The 19484-nt window shown below is 50.3% G+C and overlaps 1 protein-coding gene across 1 annotated transcript; it reads left to right on the top strand.

Annotated features, from left to right (window-relative positions):
- The first annotated feature begins 1680 nt into the window (after window positions 1-1680).
- On the top strand, window positions 1681-19068 carry Tbx21 (T-box transcription factor 21). The gene is made up of 6 exons (XM_036194497.1): window positions 1681-2371; window positions 15307-15461; window positions 15778-15899; window positions 17909-18067; window positions 18192-18253; window positions 18450-19068. The coding sequence occupies exons 1-6, from the start codon at window positions 1884-1886 to the stop codon at window positions 19066-19068; spliced, it is 1605 nt and encodes a 534-aa protein (XP_036050390.1). The 5' UTR covers window positions 1681-1883.
- The last annotated feature ends 416 nt before the right edge of the window (window positions 19069-19484 follow it).

The raw sequence follows: 19484 nt of genomic DNA, 5'->3' as shown, positions 1-19484 counted from the left end.
TATTTGATGTGCAAGGAATCCATTACATCTTGTTGATTAAAAGAAAAGAATCCACGTGACAAAACAGACTTCAATGTTTATATAAAATTAGATGTGTGTGTGTGAGCACACGCATGTGCGCGTGCAAAGAAGACACAGGGATGATCTATACAGGAGGGACATCTGGAAGGGTGTTCTTCAAAAATGTTAAGACTGTCTGCTTTGGGGATAATTTGTATAACCTTGCTTTTCTGCACTGCCTAGATTTGATGTCTTACTACTGGGGCCAGCAAGATGGATCAGCAGGTGAAGGCACTTATTGTCTAAGCCTGACCACCAGAGTTCGAGATCCAGCACCCACAAACAGATGGAAGGAGAGCACTGACTCCACACCGCTGTCCTCTGAACTCCGAACATGCACACACGCCCACAATACACACAATAAACACATTACTTTTAAATGATGCTTTAATTTTTATTTACTTATTTTTGAGATAGGATCCCACGTGACCCAGGCTGGCCCAAATTGTGGATGAGAATGACCTTAAACTTTTGGTCCTCTGCCTCCCTTCTCAAGTGCTGGGATTACAAGGCTTGACACCATGCCCCATCTGTTCAATGCTGGGGATGGAACCAGAGCTTGGTGTACGCTAGGCAAGCACTCCATCAACTGAACTACATCCTCAGCCCCCAAGGATGTTTTTCTTTCATAAGAAAACTCCCAATGGGGTTCATTTTCAACTAGGAGAAGAGGGTTACTTCTCAAAACGTGTGGCTTACCTTAGCAGAACGGAACAGCAGAGGAAGGACACTCCTCCATCAGAGGGCTATCAACCAGCTCTGAGTGCCTGCTAGCCACTTTGTTTCCTCTCTAACAGAATGGAAAATGCAGCACACAGAGCCGCCGGGGTAAGGTTCACAGCCCCCCGCCCCCAATTCAAATGTTTATTTCCCCCAGCCAACCCCATCAGGCCTGAGGGACTGACTTTCAGGCAAAGGAAGTGACTTACCCAGGTCCCACACACCCGAATCACAGGCAGTCAGCCCTGGGACTCTGAACACTGACAGGCAGAAGCGCTACTTCCCGTGTCTTTAACTGGCTGCTTCGCCACGTGAACGAGCTTTTGTGGGAGTATTTCAGCCAGCCCAGCCCACGGTGGGCTGCTTTGGGTGCAATGTTTTGGGAGCTTGTTGTTCAACAGCTTCCAAATCAGCTCTTGGGCTAGACGGACAAATATCATCCTCCGGCTGGGGTGGTGGTGGCAGTGATGAGGGGTCTCTAGCCAAAAGAAAGCAGGCAAACATTTCGTGCAAAGTCACAGAGCCTGGGCATACAAGAGGCAGCAATAAATATCTGTTGAATACGTAAAATCCAAGTAGCTCCGAGCCTGCCAGAGCCGTGAGAATGATCTGATGGTCCCATCTGGGGAAAGGGCCTTTGCTGTACCTTCCAGGATGGGCGGAATTTCCTGGGGAGAGAACCCGCTCGAGTTTCAGGTGGCAGGTTGACTCTCCCAGATTCGGGGCGCACAGAGACTTACTGGTCTCCACTGGGGGGGAGGGGGGCTTCAGTCCTCACTAAAAGCGAATTCGCGCTGTATTAGCCACGAGGGGGCGGGGCGAGGCGGGGCGGGGCCGAAGTGGAGGGGTGAGGGGACCCAAGGAGCTTCATAAAGCCACAGCGAAGGCCGCCGCGCCGCTAGTGACAGCGGTCCGCTGGAGAGGGAGCCCCGGAGCCGCTGCGCGTCTCCCCAACGCGCGCTCAGGGGCCAGGCGTCCCAGCCCGGGTTTGAGTGGCGTTCCACTCCTCCCCGGACTCCACCCCCGACCCCCCCTCCGTCTCCCCTGCCCCCACACCCTCTGGCCTCCTCGACGGCTGCGGGAAGGCGCCCAGCCCGCCTCGGATGGGCATCGTGGAGCCGGGCTGCGGAGACATGCTGACCGGCACCGAGCCGATGCCGAGTGACGAGGGCCGGGGGCCCGGAGCGGACCAGCAGCATCGCTTCTTCTATCCCGAGCCGGGCGCACAGGACCCGACCGATCGCCGTGCAGGTGGCAGCCTGGGGACGCCCTATTCTGGGGGCGCCCTGGTGCCTGCCGCCCCGGGCCGCTTCCTCGGCGCCTACGCCTACCCGCCCCGGGCCCAGGCGGCCGGCTTCCCTGGACCGGGCGAACCCTTCCCGCCGCCCGCGGGTGCCGAGGGCTACCCGCCCGGGGATGGCTACGCGGCCCCGGACCCGCGTGCCGGGCTCTACCCAGGGCCGCGAGAGGACTACGCACTGCCCGCGGGGCTGGAGGTGTCGGGGAAGTTGAGAGTCGCGCTCAGCAACCACCTGTTGTGGTCCAAGTTCAACCAGCACCAGACAGAGATGATCATCACTAAGCAAGGACGGTGAGTGTGGCGCGCGCAGAGCCCTGCGAGCTCGCAGGGCGGAGCAGGCGGGGGTCTGGCCTCGACTCCATGGCCCGCCGCCGGAACCAGGACTTTCCTCTTTTTTTTTTTAATTCTGAAGCTGAAGGTTGCTGAGTCTTCGTGTTCGCAGTCAGAGCTTCAGTCTTAGGAGACTTAGGAGAAAGCAGGACAGCAGTGAGGACGCCGCAAGCTCTGGAGAGCCGTGGAGGCCGAGGGTGTCACACTAACAGTCAGAGATCAAAAAAGCACAGAGATGATGGTGTGGGCGCAATTAGAAGTTACTTTGGTACAGAGGAAAGGGTGACTCTTGCTTCACCAAGAGTTGGCTAGAGGGTCCCAGACTTGCTCCTTGCCTGGGGTCGCAGAGGGCAACGGGGAAGAGAGTATTCTGGGCCTGACAGATCCTGGCCACCTCTCAGTCCCTGTGTAGGGAAACTGAAGTGTTGGGGGCAGAATCTTCTGGGATCTCGGTGTCTTCTTTGCTGCTGCTGGGCTCAGGGTAGCTTTGGTGTATGGGGGGTGGCAGGACAGACTGGGATTTGGTGACATGGAGAAACGGTCGCCAAGTTTCTTTTCCGGTCTTACTTTGATATCATATGTCTGGAGAGAGAGAGAGAGAGAGAGAGAGAGAGAGAGAGAGAGAGAGAGAGAGAGAGAGAGAAGTGTGTGTGTGTGTGTGTGTGTGTGTGTGTGTGTGTGTGTGTGTGTGTGTGTGTGTGTGTGTGTGTGTGTGTTGTGGAGAGGTGGGGACAGTAAAACTTACGAAGGCACAAATGCCCACATCCTGAACAGGCCAAACTCAGAACCAGTCCCAGCTGGTGTCCAGTCTCGAACTGTGCCCTTTGAAGCTGGTGCTAAAAATGTGCCCGCTTCCTTACCCAGCTATTCATCAGTCCAGCCTGGGAGAAGATGGAGGTCCCCCGGGCTGTTGTCTTAGTGGTAAGGCTTGCAGCTCAGCCTGCTGCTTCCGGATGGAGTCTCTTTGCTGAAGAAAGAAAGAGAAACTTGAGTTTGTGAGGGGTCATTTAGCATGCAATACCTGAGTGGACGGACCCTCTGTGTCTTATGGGAAGAGGCAGTGGGGACCAGCCAGGGCTCTCTCTATATGTTCTTGGACTTTGCCATTAGTGGGTTAGGATGTGGTGTGTCGGGATGGAGACTCAGGAAGTAAATGAGAGATTGCAAGGGTGGGGTTCTTGCTCAGTCCCAAAGTGGCATTACTAGAGTATATTCCCTCCAGATGATGTCTGTAGCGGGTGGAGGGACCTAGCTGCTAACTTCAACTGGTTTCAAGCTGCTGACTTGTTCTTTCTCCCTGGAATGAACCGAGGATAAACCATGTGTTTGTTCATGGCCCACCCTTCATCTCCAAAGCCTTCTGATGATTCTTCTCTGCTCCCCAGACCTGTCTCTGGGTGTCACCAGACACTGGCAGGGTTTCTAGTCCCAGAGTATCTGAACTGGAAGGATCCAGACACTCCTGCCTCTCACTACACAGACAGAGAAACAGGCCCAGAGGCAGCGAGGGACTCTTCTGAGCCCACAGCTGGTGAAGCTGGGACTAGGGCTCAGATGGTACCCGTCTACTCCTCTTTTTCCAGGCTCCCCAGCCACAAGTAGAGACAGCCACCTACACCGTCTGTGGCGCACCCAGCATACTTTCAACATTTCACAGCGGGTTAGGTAGGCCAGGCATTCTCCCCATTTCATGGTTACGAACATCGAGAGACACAGGGACAACCAGTTGCTTACACTCTCACACAGCAGACTAGGTGGGGCCTCTAACTCTGTGATTGCGGAGTCTCGGGAGCAGGAGCCTTCTCATCCTGGGGCCTGGTCAGGTCTTCTCATTGCACTGTCAGGCCTCAGCTCCTCCAGTCTGATGGAATGGGGTGGTCAGCATCGGCCAGAACTTAGTGACTGCTGGGCTGGGCTGGGGCCTGTCTGTCTGTGAGCTGTTAGGGGAGGCGTTAGGAGCGGCACACTCTGACTGTGTCACTGTTTGGACTCCCATGGCCTCCTCCCCTGTGTGTTCCTACAGAGTTTTCACTGGGCCACTTGGGATCTCTCCCTTTCTTTCCCCCTTTTTGTTTTAGGGCTGTGACTGGAACCCAGGGCCTAGTGTATGCTAGACATATTTTTGGGAGACAGCTGGGGGTGATAACTGGAAACTAGCCTGTGCTAGCTACCTAGTGAGTTCCCCCCCCCCTTCTCTTTCTCTCTGCTATGTAGCAAAGGCTTGCTTTGAACTGCAGATCTTTTTGCCTCCCCAGTGCTAGGATTATAGGTATGTGCCACCATGCCTGTTGACACGCTGTCTCAAAGAACCAACATTAATTAACTTTTCTTTTCAATGCTAAAAATTTAGCCCAGGGCCCTGTGCAGACACAGACACTCCAGTACTGAGCCACAACCCTAACCAGCTGTTTATCATGACAAACCCCACTATATAAGAGTAGAAAGCTGGGCATGGTGGCGCACGCCTTTGATCCCAGCACTCGGGAGGCAGAGGTAGGTGGATCTCTGTGAGTTCCAGGCCAGCCTGGTCTACAGAGTGAGATCTAGAACAGGCACCAAAACTACAGAGAAACCCTGTCTAGAAAAACCAAAAAAAAAGGGGGGGGTTGGGGATTTAGCTCAGTGGTAGAGCGCTTACCTAGCAAGTGCAAGGCCCTGGGTTTGGTCCTCAGCTCCAAAAAAAAAAAAGAAAAAAGAAAAAGAAAAACTGCAACAACAACAACCCCCCAAAACAAACAAACAAACCCCCAAAAGCAAAAACAAAATTAAAATTAAAAGTAGAAAAATGTAGCAGGCTTAGCTTAAAAATGTTTGGTCTTTTTTTTTTTTACCCTTGTGGTTATTTTGTTTGTTTGATTGGTTTTTGTTTGGTTTTTGAGAGAGGGTCTCACTATTCAGGCTCAGCTGTCCTGGAACTCACCTTGTAGATCAGGCTGGCCTCAAGCTCACAGAGATCCGCCTGCCCTGCCCGAGTGCTGCCATTAAAGGCATTCACCATGTTGTGGTTATTTTGAGATAGGATTTTTCCATGCAATCAAAATTATCCTGAAATTGGGGATCTTCCTGCCTGCAATCTGTATGTTCCTCTGAAAGTGGATTTTTGTTGTTTGATTTAGTTGAGACGAGGTCTTACTTCATGTCACCCAGGCTGGCCTGGAATTCTCAATTCACCTGCTTCAGCCTCCCAAATGCTGGGACTATAAGTGGGCACTGCAACCATGCTTGGCTTGAAACTGGAACCTGAAAAAAAAATGGGCTGGAACAATGCCTCAGTGGGTAGAGACACTTACTGCCAAGCCCGTCGACCTCAGTTTGATTCTCAGGACCCACATGGTTGAAAGTGAGAACTCCCTCACACAATTTGTCCTCTGACCTCCAAACATGCACTGTGGCACATGGGTACTGTCCACCACCACCACCATCAGCAAAAGGAAAAAAGAAAAAGAGAAAGAAACAATAACAACAACAACAACAAAACAAACAAACAAACAAACAAACAAACAAACCAGGGCTGGAGAGATTGTTTAGTGAGTGAAGTGCTTACTTTATAAATATGAGGACCGGAGTTTGAGTCCCAGAACCCATGCTAAGAAAACGTAAGTTAGGCATTATGGCACACACCTTTAACCCCAGCACTTGGGAGGCAGAGGCAGGTAGATCTCTATGAGTTCGAGGCCAGCCTGTTCTACAGAGTGAGTTCCAGGATAGCATGGGGTACACGAAGAAACCCTGTTTTTTTTTCTAAGATTTATTTATTTATTATGTATATGTTGTTCTGCCTGTATGTATGCCTGCAAGCCAGAAGAGGGCGCCAGATCTCATTACAGATGGCTGTGAGCCACCTTGTGGTTGGTGAGAATTGAACCCCCAGGTCCTCTGGAAGAACAGCCAGTGCTCTTAACCTCTGAACTACCTCTCCAGCCCATAAATTCAGTTTCTTTCTTTCTTTCTTTCTTTCTTTCTTTCTTTCTTTCTTTCTTTCTTTCTTTCTTTCTTTCTTTCTTTCTTTCTTTCTTTCTTTCTTTCTTTCTTCCTTCCTTCCTTCCTTCCTTCCTTCCTTCCTTCCTTCCTTTCCCTCTCTCTCTCTCTCTCTCTCTCTCTCTCTCTCTTTCAAGATTTATTTATTATACATACAGTGTTCTGTCTGCATGTGTCCTTGCAAGCCAGAAGAGGGCACCAGACTCATTACAGGTGGTTGTAAGCCACCATGTGGGTGCTGGGAATTGAACTCAGGACCTCTGGAGGAGCAGTTGGTGCTCTTTAAACTGAACCATCTCTCCAGCCCTTGCTTTTTGTTTTGTTTTGTTTTGTTTGTTTGTTTGTTTGTTTTTTGTTTTTGGAGACAGGGTTTCTCTGTGTAGTTTTGGTGCCTGTCCTGGATCTCACTCTGTAGACCAGGCTGGCCTCGAACTCACAGAGATCTACCTGGCTCTGCCTCCCTGAAACCCTGTTTTGAAAACAAAAACCAAAAACTAGCCAATTAGCCAGGTGTGGTGGTGTTTGTAATTTATTATTATTAATAATAATAGCCAGCCCAGACTAATCAGAGAGCTCTAGGCCAATGAAAAACCTTGTATTGTAGGAGCCAAGTGTGGTGGCGCACACTTTTAATCCCAGCATTTGGGAGGCAGAGGCAGGTGGATCTCTGTGAGTTCAAGGTCAGCCTGGTCTACAGAGTGAGTTCCAGAACAGCCAGGGCTGTTACACAGAGAAACTGTCTTGAAAATCAACCAACCAACCAACCAACCAAACAGAGACACCCTATCTTGGAAAGCCAAATTAGTAAGTAAGTAAGTAAGTAAGTAAGTGAATGAATGAATGAATGAATGAATGAATGAATGATAGTGCCTGAGGAATGATACCCCAGCTTGTCCTCTGGCTCTGGCTTCTATATGGACATGCATATACATGCATACATGTACACATACACACACATCAATAAACAAACAAATAAATAATAAAATACCATCAGCAAAACTGAAAAAGAAATCCCTAAATGCCTTCTGAATGTTTCCTAAGAATCTGCTTGCATTGTGTATATGGCGGTCGGTCCTCACACTTTAGATCCGCATCCCTGTTGGATGGAGGCAGTGGCTGCTCATCCTTTCCTTTGACACCTCCCCTCGGATCAGGTTCCCAGGGGCTCCATCCTGGGAAGAAGACAGGACACACCACCTTCAAAATTCAGCCCTACCAAGCCCCAAGGCCTCTGCTGTCTTCGCTGCTTGAGCTCCGGTGAGCGGCCGAGCCTGGGGCTGTTTCCTTTTGCTGTAGAGTTTAGGCTCAGGGCAGCTTCCTTTCTGTCCTTTTCCTTTGGCAGGCTGGCCTGTTCCCTCTGTGGTTCCAATGACCTGCGAGTCACCACCACATCACCCACAGAGCTTCTTTCCTTTTGAAAAATTCTTCCATCCCAGACCCACCCACAGCCCCTCAGCCTTTCCTCCTGGCTGACTCACTGGGTCCCTGGTCCTTCCTCTCCCACCCACCCTGGACCCACCTACTGGGGTGCTCAGTGGCATTGCGGTAGATTCTGAGCGGGGAGAGGTGGATGGCGCCTGCTGTGAAGATGATGCAAACACTCAAGTGGGGGCTCAGAGAGGGAAATGGAGACTAGCATTTGGGGCGGGCTAGAGAGACAGCTCAGCAGTAAAGGAGCTTCCTGACCATCCTGATGGCCTGAGTTCAGATCCCTGGACCGACTCGGAAGGAGAGCACTGGCTCTGGCAGGTTGTCCTCTGATCTCTCCGTGCCCGTGTGCATCCACAGACGTACACAAACCTCCAAGATAAAAATAATAGAATGTAAGGCTTTTCTTTCTTCTTTGTTTTCTTTCTTTTTGTTTGTGTTTCAAGACAGGGTTTCTCTGTGTAGCCCTGACTGTCCTGGAACTCACTCTGTAGACCAGACTGGCTTGAACTCAGATCTGTCTGCCTCTGCCTCCTGAGCGCCACCACTGCTAAATGTAATATCTTAAAAAGAAAAAAGAAGCCGGGTGGCAGTGGTGCATGCCTTTAACCCCAGCACTGGGGAGGCAGAGCCAGGCCGATCTCTGTGAATTCAATTTCTGTGAGTTCGAGGCCAGCCTGGTTTACAAAGTGAGCTCCAGGACAGGCACCAAAACTACACTGAGAAACCCTGTCTCAAAAAAACCAAAAAAGAATAAAGGAAAAAAAAAAAAAAAAGAGAGACTCTGGGATCCCTTTTGTGTATTTTTGAAGACGGAGCAACCTGGAAGTGCTGCATACAGGCCGGGCCAGTGTTTCTGTGTGCAGTGTGTGTTGTGAATGGGGTGGTAAATACAAACAGCAGCTGACAGCAGATATTCTCAGTAGGGGAGAGAGGCCGGGTCTCCGTGGGCGTGTGGGTGGGTATTAATTGCTGGTAATCCCCACTTTTTCTGAGTGTGATTGGTTGATTATTATAATTAAGATAACTTTGGGGAGAGCTGTTGTTAAGCAGCTCAGTTTGCAAGTTTGTTTGGTAATGTTTGAAGCCAGGACGGCGAGAAAAATACGGCGAGAAAAATTTCGGCTTGGTGTGAGGTAGGGCCACAGCCACTGTTAGTTCCCTTTCTCCGTATTCCCGGCTCCCACAACTTGTAATTAATGTTTTAACTTATTACTTTCTAAATATCCATTTAATTTTTATGGGTGTGTGTGTATGTGAGTGAATGTATGCATATATACTAACTACATGTGTGAGGGAGCCTATGGAGGTTGGAGGTCAGAGCTCCTGGAACTGGAATTACAGGCCGTTATGAGCTCATATAGAATCAAGCCCAGGTGCCCTGCAAGAGCAGAAAGTACCCCTAACCACTGAGCCATCTCTGTAGCCTCTTACTTTTATTATTATTATTATATTTATTTATGATTATTTTGGGAGGGGGGTTGAGACAGCCCTTTGTAATAGCCTTGGCTGTCCTGGACCTCAGTCTGTAGACCAGGCTGGCCTTGAACTCGTAGATCCAAGTGACCACCAGCCGGCTTTATTTTATTTTTGAGACAGAGGCTCACTCTGTAGCTAGCCAGGGGCTCTCTGTGTTCAGGCTACCCTGCTCTTGGACAGGCACAGTTTCTTCCTCAGCCTCCTAAGTGCTGGGATTATAGGTGGGAGCCATTATATCCCACTAACCTTTTAGATTTTTTTTCATTTAGATTTATTTTATTTATGTGCATGAGTGTTTTCCTCACATGTATGTATATGAGCCTTGTGCCTGGCTGGTCCCTTCAGAGGTCAGAAAGAGGATATTGAAATTGGAGTTACAGATGCTTGAGAGCCGCTATGTGGGTGCTAGGAATTGAACCCTGGTCCTGTGCAAGAGCAAGTATTTTTAACCGCTGAGCCACCTCTCCAGTTCCCAAATTTTTATTGTTGGTGGTGCAATATTGAACTCAGGGTCTCATGGGTGCAAGGCAAGCACTCTTATTCCTAGCTCAACTTTTCAGATCTAAAAAAACAAAAACAAAAACAAAACAACAACAAAAAACCCTGCTTATTTTAAAATCTGGGCACACCCATGGTGCCTGTATGTGATCCTACAATCACAGCACTCAGATGCAGGAAGATCATAAGTTCAAAGATAACCTGGGCTCCATACTGAGACCCTTTCTTAAAAAAAAATAAGCAAAATAGGCTGAGCGATGGTGGCGCACGCCTTTAATCCCAGCACTCGGCAGAGCCAGGTGGATCTCTATGAGTTCGAGGCCAGCCTGGGCTACAGAGTGAGATCCAGGACAGGCACCAAAACTAGAGAGAAACCCTGTCTCCAAGGCTGATGGCCTGAGTTCTATACCTGAAACCCACACATTGAGAAGGAGAGAACCAACTTCCTCAAGTGTGCCATGCCCTCTCCAATAAATAAGTAAAAAAAAAAAAAATTTTAAACCGTGTACCATCCAATGCTGAGGTAACTACTGAAAAAATATCCTCCCAAAGACAACTACTGTTGTGACCTCAGAACGTATTTTGACAATGTCTCGTACTTACAGAGTGCAAAATGTTCTCAGGCATCCAGAGACATCTTCCCCCTCCTCCCAAGTCTGAACTCATGGACTAGGAATTACACAGTCACTTGCAAATGGCTACACAGAGCTGCAGAGCTGCTCTTCTTTACCTGCTCTGAGGAAGACTTAGCCAGAAAGTTGGTCAATATCTGGAAGGAGTCATCGTTTGTTTTAGGAAGCAAGGTCTCACTATGTAGCCTTGACTGGCCTGGAACTCACTCTGTCCCCAGCCATGTCCCACGACCCTTCAAATCATCTCTAGATGAGTTAGCCCTTGGGGCAGCAGAGAGTTATGGGGTCATGGCTCTGCCCCCTGAAGGTGATGTGACAAGTAGTTTCATGGAGGTCAAAATGGTACCACATCCATCTCCACTGCTGTTTTCTTCCCAGCCAAGTGACAAGTAAATCAGGGAGTTATTTTGGGATTCTACTGTAATGTTAGCCGTGTGTGTGTGTGTGTGTGTGTGTGTGTGTGTGTGTGTGTGTGTGTGTTTACATGTACAGGTGTGCACACGTGTATGGAGGCCATTGGTCAACCTAGCAAGTCATTCCTCAGTCATCATCCTCTCTTTCCCTTCCTTCCTTCCTTCCTTCCTTCCTTCCTTCCTTCCTTCCTTCCTTCCCTCTTTTCCTTCCTTCCTTCCTCCTCTTCTTTCTCTCTTTGTAGCCCTGGCTGTCCTGGAACTCTTTATGTAGACCAGGCTGGCCTCAAACTCACAATGTTCCATCTGCATCTGCCTCCCAAGTTCTGGGATTAAAGGTGTGTGCCAACACACTTGACTTGTTTATTATTTTTTTGAGACAGGGTCTTTCACTAGCCTAGAGTTCATCAAGTAGGCTAGTCTGGCTGGCAAACCCCAAGAATCTAAATGTCTCGGCCTCCCCAGTCCTGGGATTATAGGTATATGCCACCATATAAGGCTTCTCTTCCTCCTCTTCCTCCTTCTTTAACGTGGATAGTGAGAACTCAGGTCTTCATGATTGCACAACATCTCACCATCTTTTTAAGTGGAACTAAGACTTCCCATCTCCTTGACTTCCTGTGTCTCTTGTCACCCCCTAGGAAGATAAGAGTAGGACAGAGGGACAGAGGGACAGTAGCGTGGGACTGTCATCAACATCTGTCTATAAGCCTCAGTGTCTTCCAGTATAAAGTTTGGAGGAACATTTTATATCTCAAAGGACTGCTTGATGAACTGGCTAGTGTAAACATGTTCTGAGGCTGGGGATATGGCTTAGTGGTCGAGCATTTGCCTAGCATGCACAAGGCCCCAGATTCTATACTTAGCACTACCAAAAGAGATATTCCTTTCTATTTCTTTAGAATAAGAAGTTTGAATGAGAACTGGTCACAATATAAGAAACTATATATATACAATTTATATATGTAATATTTGTTTATTTAGTTTTTAGACAGAATTTCTCTGTGTAGTCCTGTCTGTCCTAGAATTCATTTTGTAGACCAGCTTGGGCTTGAACTTACAGAGATATGCTTACCTCTGAAGCCAGGCATGGGTGGTGCACAACTTTCATCTCAGCACTCAAGGAGGTAAGCATATATATATAATGTTATGTCAGCATATATGAATGTGAACCATATGTGTATGGATGTTATGTGCGCTACATGCATGCCTAATACCTGAGAGAGTAGTATTGGATCTCCTGGAACTGGTCTTACAGATGGTTGTGGGCCATCATGTGGGTGCTGAGAATTAAATTCAGGTTGTTCAGAAAAGCAGTTAGTGCTCTTTATTGATGAGCCATCTCTCCAACCCCCACTACCCCTATTATGTAACTCTGGCTGTCCTGGAACTTGATATGTAGACTAGGCTGGCCTCAGACTCACAGAGATCCACTTGCCTCTGCCTTCAAAGTGCTGAGACTAAAGTTGAGTGCCAAGCCAGGTATGGCAGGTGGATCTTTGTGAGTCTGAGGCCAGCCCGGTCTACATAGCAAGTTCCAGGAGAGCCAGAGGTACACAGTGAAACCCTGTTTCAAAAGTAAAATAAAATAAAATAAAATAAAGATATGAACCACCGCACCCTGCTCCCTATTTTTAAAAATTAATTAATTAATTTTTTGTTTTGTTTTTTTTTGAGACAGGGTTTCTCTGGCTATCCTAGAACTCACTTTGTAGAATAGGCTAGCCTCGAACTCATTTATTTTTATGTGTATGTATGCTTTTGTGAGTTTGTGTGCCATATGCATGTAGGCTATGGACTGTTGAATGCCCTGGAACTGGGATGGCAAACACTTGTGAGCTGCCTGATGTGGTGCTGGGAACCAAGTCTGCATCCTCCGGAAGAGCAGGTGCTCTTAACCACTCTGAGCCATCTCTCTGGCTTTAGAGACTGTGATCTGAGTGACCTTACAATGAGTTAGTGAGAGAAATGGATTGAAAATATTCTCCCCCAACCCAGCAGTTTTTTGAGACAGGGTTTCTCTATGTAGTTTCAGAGCCTGTCCTGGATCTTGCACTGTAGACCAGACTGGCCTCGAACTCACAAAGATCCGCCTGACTCCACCTCCCAAGTGCTGGGATTAAAGGTGTGTGCCACCACCGCCTGGCCTCCCACAGTTTTCCAATACTTACTTCTTGGGCTAAAGATGTAGCTAAGTTGGTAGAATTCTTGTCTCGAATTCACTAACTCTTGGATGGATTCCCAGCACTACGCAAACTGGGTACAGTGGTGCACACTTGTAATCCAGCATTTTGGAAGTGGAAGCAGGTAGACCAGAAGTTCAAAGTCATCCTTATCTATAATGTGAGTTCAAGGCTAGTCTAGTCTATAGGTTTCTTGACTGAGAGACCAGTGCTTTCCTATCCTGTATGGCCCCCTGGGAGGAGGGATGTGAAGGGACATCCAATGACGATTTGCCACTGCTGCTCTGACAGCCCTGCTCTGTCTGCCGGGGCATGAAGAAAGAGCTCAGTTATTGGAACTGGTGATGGCTCCGAGACGGCCGCTTAAAGTGGATGGAAGAGATGGTGGGTGGTATGGTTGGAGATAGGATGGTTGTGGTGACGGAAGGCCAGTGGTAGTGACGGTTATGATGAAAATTGTGATGCTGTGACGGCAAACGGGAAGACAGTGGCTATAGCTGTGATGGAGATGGTGGGTATGATGGTGGAGATGGCGGAGGTGGTCCAGTCTGTGGTGATGGTGGAGATGGCGGAGGTGGTCCAGTCTGTGGTGATGGTGGAGATGGCGGAGGTGGTCCAGTCTGTGGTGATGGTGGAGATGGTGGAGGTGGTGGAGCTAGAGAGGCGATGGCCAGAGAGTCAGCGGTTGTAGTCGTGGAGAGATGATGGCGATGATGCTGATTGTGGCTGTGGAGACTAGCAGCAGTGGAGGTTGTGATGGTAGAGAGGTGTAAAGCGATGGAGGAGATATCGGTGGAGAGTGGTGGTGGTTGTGATGATAGGGGTGGTGGTTGTAATGATCACGATAATAGGGCAGTGCTGGTGGAAGTGGTGAGGAGGCCACTGCAAGAGAGGGCTTCCTTTTCTGGCTCTCCCTCTAGAGCGACGGGACCAGTGCAGGGGACAATGCACTACCTTTTCTTTTGCTGGGGCCCAAGACTTGAAGCAGAAGGACAGTTAGAGCCTTCTGGACGCCTAGGGTGGTGCTGAGTTTCGGAAGACCCAGGCTTGGGGCAGGCCATCCTGTAGATGCGTGGGGCAGGGAGGGCCGGTCAGTGAGTACAGCGTCAGTACACTGCAGAGTGACAGAGTCACCGTGGAGACGTGGAACTGAGGCCTAACCCTTTTGGGAACCATCTCTGGAGAGTTGGCTGGCGCCTTTGGCCCACACAGGAAGCACCTTCATGTCAGAGATGGTGGTTTCCAGATAAATATGTAGTCACTGATCTTTTGAGAGGAAAGCATTCTCAAGAGTCTACAGGCTGGGATGTAGCTCAGTGCTTGCCGGGCACACATCCAGAGTCACCAGCACTACAGAAGTTAGGCACTGATTTATAGTGTCTGCTGATTCCCATGGTGTAAATGCGCTCACCGTGGTTGATTCCAAACTACCAACTTGACGGGTGTGAACCTAGAGCTGGGGGAGATGCACAGCTGTCTTGCCTCTGCTACCTCATACAACAGACACAAATAACCGCAAGCTCAGGCCACAGTACAACAAAGGCTGACAACGGAAGGAGACTCAGTAGTGAATGCCGTGGCTTTTTAGAATGTATGTAATTGTTAAGTTTAAATTTTGTTTTGTTTTTCGAGACAAGGTTTCTCTGTGTAGCCCTGGCTGCCCTGGAACTCACTCTGTAGACCAAGCTGGCCTCAAACTCACAGATCCTCCTGCCTCTACTTCCTAAGTACTGGGATTAAAGGTGTGTGCTACCATACCCAGCTAGTACAATTTAATTTTTAAAAACATTTATTTTTAATCATTTCTGTGTGTGCCTATGTGTGTGTGTGTGTGTGTGTGTGTGTGTGTCTCTGTGTGTGCATGTGTGTGTGAGCCTGCATGTGCCTCAGTGTGTATGTGTGTGTGTGAGTGTCTGTGTGTACCTTGTGTGCCTACATGTGCTTCTCTGTGTGTCTGTGTGCCTGTACATGCAGGCATCTGTGGAGGCCAGAGGCTTTGGATCACCTTGGAGCTGGAGTTACAGGCCATTGTAAGCCATCTGACATGGATGCTGAGAACTGATGTCCGACCCTCTGGAAGAGCAGTTCATGTTCTTACCCTCCGAGTCATCTCTCTAGCCCTACAAAGTAATTTTCTGTTCCATCTACATTTAACAACTGACAAGCTAACTTGGGGTACACTTGCCAGTTGGCTCTTGAACAGGTGGAGGCTGGAGGCAGCACACCGTGTGCACACTGGTGACTGGCCACGAGGCTGATGGACCCTGGGGCTTCTCTGTTCCCCACAGGCGCATGTTCCCATTCCTCTCTTTTACTGTGGCTGGACTGGAGCCCACAAGTCATTACAGGATGTTTGTGGATGTGGTCTTGGTGGACCAGCACCACTGGCGGTACCAGAGTGGCAAGTGGGTGCAGTGTGGCAAGGCGGAGGGCAGCATGCCAGGTACGACCCTTTTCGGAGCAATGGGCGGGCATGCTTTTCCTCCCGGGCTGGGTGCCCCCTGGTGGATTGCTCAAGCTCTTGCCCCTGAGGCGAAAGATTGAGTTCTATAGCCTATGACCACCTCAGCCCTCCTTTGGCTTGTCACATCTCTAATTTAGCAGAGGACAGTCAGCTCAGTCCTCTGCTCTCATTGGCCCCGGCTCAGCCTGTCTGTCCCTCCCCTGAATCTTTCTCACCTTCCTCTCAGCACAAGCAAAATCCCACATCTCCAGGGGCTGTTCAAGGGCTACTTGGCAATAAGGTTAACTGTCCACAGGAAACCGTTTGTACGTCCACCCAGACTCCCCCAACACTGGAGCCCACTGGATGCGCCAGGAAGTTTCGTTTGGAAAACTAAAACTCACCAACAACAAGGGGGCATCCAACAACATGACCCAGGTAGGACTGTCAGCCCCACCTGGCTCTGAATCTGAGACCTTCTCCTCTGACACTTCCTAAGACCCCTCTGGACTGTTGGAGTCTCCTCTCCTCTCCTCCTCTCCGCCCCTCCCCTCCCCTCTCTTCTCTCTCCTCTCCTCCCTCTCCTCTCCTCCCTCCCCTCTCCTCCCCTCCCCTCCCCTCTCCTCCCTCTCCTCTCCTCCCTCTCGCTTCCCCTCTCTTCCTTCTCCTCTCCTCTCCTCTCCTCTCTCCCTTCCCTTCTCTCTCCTCTCCTCCCTCTCCTCTCCTCCCTCTCCCTTCCCCTCTCTTCCCTCTCCTCTCCTCTCCTCTCCTCTCCTCCTTCTCCTTTCCTCCCTCTCCTCTCTCCCTTCCATTCTCTTTCCTCTCCTCTCCTCTCCTCCCCCTCCTCTCCTCCCTCTCCTCCCTCTCCTCTCCTCCCCCTCCTCTCTCCCTTCCCTTCTCTTTCCTCTCCCCTCTCCTCTCCTCTCCTCCCCCTCCTCTCCTCCCTCTCCTCCCTCTCCTCTCCTCCCCCTCCTCTCTCCCTTCCCTTCTCTTTCCTCTCCTCTCCTCTCCTCCCTCTCCTCTCCTCTCCTCTCCTCCCCCTCCTCTCCTCCCTCTCCTCTCTCCCTTCCCTTCTCTTTCCTCTCCTCCCTCTCCTCTCCTCCCCTCTCCTCTTCTCTCCTCTCCTCCCTACATAGCCAAGGATGACCTTGAACTTCTGATCTTTCTGCCACGAGCTCCAGAGTGCTGAGATTTCAGGCATGTACCAACATGCCTGGTTTATGTGGTTCTGGATATTGCACCTGGGGACTGGTGCATGCTAGACAAGCATCCTATTAATTGAGCTACTCTACACCGCATACCTTTGCTTCCTCTCCGAACTCTGGCTCTTTCCTATCCACCTTGGGAAGATATTGAGATGGAGGACACTGGATCTTTGGCAGGGCTTACTCTCAGGCCAGCACAGGCCAAACCAGCCTGGGGGGCTTGTTCACCAGATCATGATTTGTAACCTTGTTGGGGCCCAGTGACCCAGCTAGTGGATACAATGTATCCTCACATTGAAAATCGAAGATTTTGTTTTGTTTTGTTTTGTTTTTAACACATGTATTTATTTTGTTGTGGGGGTGCACGAGCGCTATGCTGTGTTTGTGGAGGTCGGAGGACAACTTGCTGGGGTTGTGTTCTTACATCATGTGGCTCCCAGGGATCAAACTCAGGTTGCTGAGGTTGGCAGCAGGTGCCTTGGCCTGCCGAGCCATCCCTACAGCCCCAATCCTGGTTTCGTTGTTGTCTCTTCCCAAGACAGGGTTTCTCTGTGTAGCCCTGGCTGTCCTGGAACTCACTCTGTAGACCAGGCTGGCCTCCAACTCAGAGATCCACCTGCCTCTGCCTCCTGAGTGCTGCAATTAAAAGCATGCACCACCATTGTCCAACACTCAATCCTGTTTTGCTTTTTTTTAAATCTTGAGCTAGAGAGTTCAGTTGGTAAAGCATTTGCCTTGCAAAGACAAGGACCTGAGTCTCATCCCTAGAGCACACTCATGTTAAACAAAGAAAAGAAAAGCTGTAATGGGAGGCAGAGACAGGTGGATCCCTAGGGCTCACTGGCCGGCCAGCCTCCTTGGTGAGTTCCAAGCCTGTGTGAGAGACCCTGTCTTTAAAAAAGTGGATGGTGACTGAGGTTGTCCCCCAGCCTCCATCTATACTTGCTTACACACAAGCACACAGAGGCATGCATATGCACACATGACCTCTATACTTGTACCTTGGTCTCACCGACATGAAGGATCAAGAAAGTCACGGGGGCTAGAATAGGTGCCCCCAAAGAGAAGTTGCATGGTGCAGGATGGGTGAAGGCACAAGATGTCCTCAGCATTCCTTCTAGTCCCACTGTAGGGCTGAAAGTCACTGGTGGGTGAATGGATCCAGTCATGAGACCACAATGGGGTCAGGAGGAAACTTCCAGCTCCTTCCACGACCCTGACACCACCTCACTCCCTCTCCAGATGATTGTCCTGCAGTCCCTCCATAAGTACCAGCCCCGGCTGCACATCGTGGAGGTCAATGATGGAGAGCCAGAGGCCGTCTGCAATGCTTCTAATACACACATCTTTACTTTCCAAGAGACCCAGTTCATTGCAGTGACTGCTTACCAGAATGCTGAGGTGAGGGCTGGGGCAACAGGGGCCTGGGGACAGGCATTTGCTAGGGGACCGTCACAGCCCTCTTGTCGGGAGCTGGAGTCCCTGAGCCTCAGCCGACTCAGGCAACTCTATTTCCCCTCTCTAGATCACGCAGCTGAAAATCGACAATAACCCCTTTGCCAAAGGATTCCGGGAGAACTTTGAGTCGTAAGTGCACTGGATTCAACTCGCCTTTGGGTCTCTCTGAGATGGGACTGTAGATCAGTGGCCAACACGTCCTGTCTCTGCTTTGGGGTCTGGGGCACAGGCAGGCCAGGGAAGGAGGAACAGGGAAGGAAGAGATATGCTTGTGACTTGTTTGCTCATTTTCTCTTTGGTTTTGTTGTTGTTGTTTTGTTTTTAGCATGTATGCATCTGTTGATGCCAGTGTTCCCTCCCCGCCTGCACCCAACTGTCAACTGCTTGGGGGAGACCCCTACTCGCCTCTTCTATCCAACCAGTATCCTGTTCCCAGCCGTTTCTACCCCGACCTTCCCAGTCAACCCAAGGATATGGTCTCACAGCCTTACTGGCTGGGGACACCTCGGGAACACAGTTATGAAGCCGAGTTCCGAGCAGTGAGCATGAAGCCCACATTCCTGCCCTCTGCCCCTGGACCCACCGTGCCCTACTACCGTGGCCAAGAAGTCCTGGCACCCGGAGCTGGCTGGCCCGTGGCCCCTCAGTACCCTCCCAAGATGAGCCCAGCTGGCTGGTTCCGCCCCATGCGAACTCTGCCCATGGACCCTGGGCTGGGATCCTCAGACGGTCGGGGGCCAGAGGAACAGGGCTCCCCCTCGCTGTGGACTGAGGTCACCCCTCTCCGGCAGGAGCCCAGCGACTCAGGACTAGGCGAAGGAGAGTCTAAGAGAAGACGGATATCCCCCTATCCTTCCAGTGGGGACAGCCCCTCTCCTGCTGGGGCCCCTTCCCCTTTTGATAAGGAAACCGATGGCCACTTTTATAACTATTTTCCCAACTGAGAAGATACCAGTGGGTTGCAGGACGCCAACTCACTTAGAAAACAGACACGGGACCGAGAAGCCCCAGCCATCCCTTCCCCAAGTTGTGGTTGGCTGGGCAAGGACAGGTGCAAGGATTCCTGGCCCACAAGGAAAGGTGACAGGAATGTCCCCCGCCCTTTCTTCTGCCCGAACTACAGTCACGTACCTGGTGCTGCTTCTGACCGATGGTTCCCCGGAGAGCGGAAAATGGACTCCAGAAAGTTTTGGCCCCAGAGGGACTTCATGGCTTCTGGCGGGAGGGTCGGGGAGAGGCCAGGACTGGAGACATTACCCCGTCCCCTGCAGAGCAACTTTGAACTGTTTGTCTCTCGCCTGTGTTCTGTGGATTTTTCTAACAGCCAGCCAACCAGGAACCGAGAGAGGACTCAGGTGAC

The sequence above is a fragment of the Onychomys torridus genome, chromosome 8 (assembly GCF_903995425.1).
Source record: "Onychomys torridus chromosome 8, mOncTor1.1, whole genome shotgun sequence".
Taxonomy (NCBI): Eukaryota; Metazoa; Chordata; class Mammalia; order Rodentia; family Cricetidae; genus Onychomys; species Onychomys torridus.
The sequence above is the reverse complement of the archived record's forward strand: the minus strand, read 5'-3'. Positions and strand labels throughout refer to the sequence as shown.

Bases quoted from the DNA above. Each gene is read 5' to 3' on its own strand.
- Tbx21 (XM_036194497.1), top strand. From the start codon at position 1,884: ATGGGCATCGTGGAGCCGGGCTGCGGAGACATGCTGACCGGCACCGAG. The intron at 15,900-17,908 runs GTAGGACTGTCA...CTCCCTCTCCAG, and splicing joins CATCCAACAACATGACCCAG to ATGATTGTCCTGCAGTCCCT. The intron at 18,068-18,191 runs GTGAGGGCTGGG...TCCCCTCTCTAG, and splicing joins CTGCTTACCAGAATGCTGAG to ATCACGCAGCTGAAAATCGA.